This window comes from Tauraco erythrolophus, chromosome 24, assembly GCF_009769465.1.
Source record: "Tauraco erythrolophus isolate bTauEry1 chromosome 24, bTauEry1.pri, whole genome shotgun sequence".
Lineage (NCBI taxonomy): Eukaryota > Metazoa > Chordata > Aves > Musophagiformes > Musophagidae > Tauraco > Tauraco erythrolophus.
The window spans coordinates 8,480,266-8,485,285 of NC_141488.1; the positions used below are offsets into that span (position 1 = coordinate 8,480,266).

The following is a 5,020-nucleotide window of genomic DNA, read 5'->3' on the forward strand; positions in this document are numbered from 1 at the left end:
AGTTATTAATAAACTAAACTGCAGCATTTGCTAGCTTGTTTGTACCACAAAGTAAACCATTTCTTTAAGTACTTATGAGCATCATACATAGTATTTAATAACTGCTCAAAGTGACTTTATTTTAAAATCTCAAAAACCAGTTTACTAGAATTTTGAAAGAGAACTTCACAGTTTTCTATTAGCTGATGTAGAATAGCTACATTTTAAGAAACATTGAGAACGAGATAATTTGTAACATTACCTACTGCAAATGCATTGTTGCTTAGGCGAGTATTATACAGAGTCCCCAAAGGCACAAAAATGCAACAAAATCAAATTGCAGGGAGGCAAGAATTTTCAGGTACAAATTTTCAAATGTAAGTTATATTTGGATATGTTAAAATTTATATATATTTAAAATGATTATATACAAATTCCTATGCAGGATGCAGTGCTAGCACTAGGAAATCCCTTTTAATCCTGCTGTTTTCACAGCATTAATTTGTACCACAAGTCAAGCAGGTAAACTAGCAAGTGCCAGATGTTCGAGAACATTGATAAGTTCTCTGCCAAATAAAAAGAATTTGGTGCTTTATACTACCAGATTTCAACTAAGTATTTAATCAGCGCAAGAGCTCTGTATAGGCACATTTCAAAATTTCTCCCAAGTCACAAAATACTGCAGGAATCAAAGGAGCTGCAAAGGCAAACACAATCCTCACATGCAACTTCTCTTGACGTCTGCTGCAAAAGAAGAGGTTTAAACTAGAGATGCAAGCTGATTCTTCTAGAAATAGAGAATGCAGTAACTAAATTTTTAGCCTTCCTTGGCATAACCGCAACACATTGGGGCATGAAAGCATGACAGGGAAAACCGGTGACATCACAAAACCCAAGAGTGCGATTTGAGTGGAAAGAAGCAATCTTCTTAGCCATACTAGTGCACATTTAATACTTCTGCGATAAGCGGAAAGAAAGTTATGTTTAGAACGTTTTCTGCTCACACCGTAGACTGCAAAAAGCTACGTTAAGATCAGGAAAATATCGCAGTACCACAAACACAAAGCTACAACGCTTCATCAGCGCTCGCGAGTTCCGAAGCTCGGCTTTCGGCTGTTTACACGTGCGCAGACAGAATACAAGCGCATAAGCGCAACGAAGTTTCGCTAAAGCACAGTTAACGGGAAGGGCAAACGCCGTTTGCCAACCGCACGGCTACCGGGGAACGACGGGGCGTCCCGGAGCCACCTGCTCCCCGGGAGAAAGAGGCCGAGAGGGACACGGGGGTCTCGTCAGCCGCCGGCGGTTGCTGCAGGGAGAACTCGGCGCCGCGACGAAGCGAGCCCCGGCGGGCCGGGCGGCGGGAGACGGCGCCGCACCGCCCCCGGCTGCGGCCCCGGCCGTCGGGCTCCTCCGGCCCGGCCCGCGCCCGGCTGGGCGCCGCAGCCCGCAAAGACGACACGAGACCGGTTCCTGGGTAAATGGTTTATGTAAGTAATAAAATATTTACTATAACATAAATAGAAACGTACCCTCGCAGTCTACATTGGTTTTGCAATAAAGATACAAACAAAAACCGAACCCCAAGGGGATGGACCGGACCGAACCCACAACGGGAAGGAGAGAGCTCCGCGCACGGTTAGAAAATAAATAGAAACGGGCCGGAAAATGATATCGAAGCGTCCTCCGTGCGAGCCCGGGCCGGGCCGGGCGGAGCGGAGCGGGGCTGGGGGCGCCGTCGCCCCGGCGGGCACGCGAGGAAGGGAATAAATTAGAGATCGCAAACCTTTGGCTACTGCTGCTGCGGCCGCGAGCGGCTCCGGCGCGCCGGGCGCCCGTGGCGGGCGAATAAATACAGCGCGGGGCGCGGAGCAGGCGCGGCCGGGCCAGTCTGAGGAATAAATTAAAGCGCGTCTCCCGCCGCCCGCGCCCGCTCTGCCGCCGTCGGGGCCGCGGCGGCGGGGCCGGGCAGTCACTGCACGGCGCCGGGCAGCGCGTGGTGCAACGGCGACGTGTCCGCCTGTGCGTAAACGTCCTCCATGGGGGGGTGCGGGACCCCGGCCGGCGTCATGCGCTTCTCCTTCTGCCGCCGGTTGCAGAACCAGACCCGCACCACCTCCTTCTCCAGCTGCAGGGAGTCCGCCAGGGAGGTGATCTCGTGCGCCGAAGGCTTGGGGCACTTGAGAAAGTGGTTCTCCAGAGCGCCCTTGACGCCCACCTCGATGGAGGTGCGCTTCTTGCGCTTCCGGCCCTGCGCCGCGATCTTGTCCAGGTTGGTGGGGCTGCCCGTGCTGGAGTCCGTCTCCTCCAGCCACTTGTTGAGCAGCGGCTTCAGCTTGCACATGTTCTTGAAGCTCAGCTGCAGCGCCTCGAACCGGCAGATGGTGGTCTGCGAGAAGACGTTCCCGTAGAGGGTGCCCAGCGCCAGCCCCACGTCGGCCTGAGTGAAGCCCAGCTTGATCCGCCGCTGCTTGAACTGCTTGGCGAACTGCTCCAGGTCGTCGGAGCTGGGCGCGTCCTCGTCCGACGGCTCGGGCGGCCCCAGCGGCGGCGGCGAGGCCGCCAGCTCGTGGGCACCGGCCTCCTCGGCGCCCAGCGGGTCGCGCAGCCCGTGGTGCAGCGCGGGCGCCGGCGGGCCCAGCATCCCGTTGAGGCCCGCGTAGGGCTGCGCGTAGAGCAGCGGCTGCCCCGACGGCGGCGACATAGGCGGCAGGTGGTGCGCGCCGCCCTGCGCCCACCCGCCCGCCGCGCTGCCCGCCGCCGGCTGGTGCACCAGGTGCGGGCGGTGGTGGAAGGCGGCGGCGGCAGCCAGGTCCTCGCGGGGCCCCGGTGGGCCGCCCTTGGCGTGCTCGGCGGGCGGGAGGTGCGCGCCTCCGCCGCCCCCGCTGCTGCCCCAGTCCGTGCCAGCGCTGGGCAGCCACTGGTGGTGCGCCAGCCCGACGGCGTGCCCGGCGGCGGGGGCCAGCCCCTGCAGGTACTCGTGGTGCATCATCTTCTGCACCTCGCGGTACGTGGTGCCCTGGTGCAGCCGGTCCCCGTCGGGGTGCATCAGCGCGGCGCTGCGCGGCAGGTACTGCGCCGTGGCAGCCATGGCCGTCTGCGCTGCGCCGCGCCGCGCCGCGCTTTAGAGCCGCGCGCCGGGGCGCCGGGCCGCCGAGCGCCGGCCCCGCCCCCGCGCCCCATTGGCCCACCCGCCGCTGCCCGCGGCCCGCGCCGCTCCGCCATAGGGCGCCGCCGGCGCGGGGCGCCGCCCAGCGCTCCCCGCCGCCATTGGCCGGCGGCGCGCGGCCGCTGCCGACGGATTGGCCGGCGGAGGCGCTCGGCGAGGGAGCCCGCGTGCGGCCGCCGGCGGGGCGGCCGCCGATTGGAGGAGGGCGGCTCATTCATGCCGAGCGGCGGGCGGCCGCGTGGGCACGTGCGGCCCCGACGGCCCGGCCCGGCCCGGCCCGCGCAGCACCGCCGGCACGGCCCGGCACCGACGGCACGGCTCGGCACGGCTCGGCACCGACGGCACGGCTCGGCACTGCCGGCACGGTCCGGCACCGACGGCACGGCTCGGCACCGACGGCACGGCTCGGCACGGCTCGGCACCGACAGCACGGCCCGGCAACGCCGGCACGGCTCGGCACCGCCGGCACGGCTCGGCACCGACAGCACGGCTCGGCACTGCCGGCACGGCTCGGCACCGACGGCACGGCCCGGCACCGACAGCACGGCTCGGCACTGCCGGCACGGCTCGGCACCGACGGCACGGCCCGGCACCGACAGCACGGCTCGGCACTGCCGGCACGGCTCGGCACCGACGGCACGGCCCGGCACCGACGGCACAGCCTGGTACCGCCGGCACGGCCCAGCACCGACAGCACGGCCCGGCACCGCCCGGCACTGCCGGCACAGCTCGGCACGGCTCGGCACAGCTCGGCACCAACAGCACGGCTCGGCACCACCGTGCGCCCGCAGCACGGTGCGGTGCGGCACGGCGTGAGGCACCGGCGGCACAGCGCAGGGCCAGCACCGTGCCGGTGGCACGGCACAGCGTGGCCTGGCACGGCACCACCGGGTGCTGGTGGCCCGGCGGGATCCAGAGCAGCTCGCTGCAGAAAGGCTCTGCCCCACGGTCTCTGTGCCTCACAGACTCGCTGGGCACCGGGCAGGTGTCTGGAGGTGTCTCTGTCTCCTCTGCCCTGTGGTTTCGGGCAGTGGGGAACGTGGCCTCTTGCAGCTGCTTGCGGGGCCACTCGCTGGTCCTGAGCCAGTGAACCCTGTAGTAGTCAAGAGCTTCTTGGACATTAAAAGCCCTGATATACCTTTTTGGTAAACTTGGGCCCTGGACCCTGGGAAGGTGGGAGCTTCTTCCTGAATACCGTGTAGGATAATGCATCGAGGGCCAAGAAATGAGGAGCTGAGTTTGTCTGGGCGTCACGGGAAATGTGGATCTTGGAAGCAGCCTTAGAGGCAAGTCTCTGAGCTGGTTTGAGGGTTGGCACAGGATGAAGGGTGGAGGAGTTTGTGGGAAAAGACAATGACAACGAGCAATGGACGTGTCTGGCAGTGCAGGGAGAGGGGCAAGGGACACTTTAATTAACCCAGCTCCAGACTTCATTTGGGGCTTGAGGCCCAAAGTGAATCAGGATGGGCACCAGGAACATTAATCACTTCTGAAAATTAATCTTCGCCTCTGTGCTCCCATTTGTAAAATGGGAGCAGAGACAGTGACCTTTGCCAAGGGCTTGGGTGAACAATGAACCGTCGGATCAATATGTGTACGAGTGCAACATGTCAATGGCCACACACAGATGCCCTGCTCTTTCTCTCAGAGGAGAGGAGATGCCTGGGCAGGGTGCCTGTCTGTTAAGGACATTAACTGCTGCCTCCTGAAAAGGCTTTTCCTGAGAAAGTGTGCCACATCCCTTCCCTCTGTGTTGAAGGCACTTTGCCGTTTTGGTACACCAAAGCACTGACTTGGACTCACCTGACTCCAGCCCTACACTCTGGGACTACGGAGCCAGCAATCAGAGGAGCCAATGGTGGCTTCTGGGCT

At 61.8% G+C, this 5,020-nt stretch overlaps 1 protein-coding gene across 1 annotated transcript; it reads right to left on the bottom strand.

Moving 5' to 3' along the window:
- Positions 1 to 1,951: 1,951 nt before the first annotated feature.
- POU3F1 (POU class 3 homeobox 1) lies at positions 1,952 to 3,070 on the bottom strand. Its single transcript, XM_086626237.1, has one exon. The coding sequence runs from the start codon at positions 3,068 to 3,070 to the stop codon at positions 1,952 to 1,954; it is 1,119 nt and encodes a 372-aa protein (XP_086482363.1).
- Positions 3,071 to 5,020: the final 1,950 nt, after the last annotated feature.

Bases quoted from the DNA above. Each gene is read 5' to 3' on its own strand.
- POU3F1 (XM_086626237.1), bottom strand. From the start codon at position 3,070: ATGGCTGCCACGGCGCAGTACCTGCCGCGCAGCGCCGCGCTGATGCAC.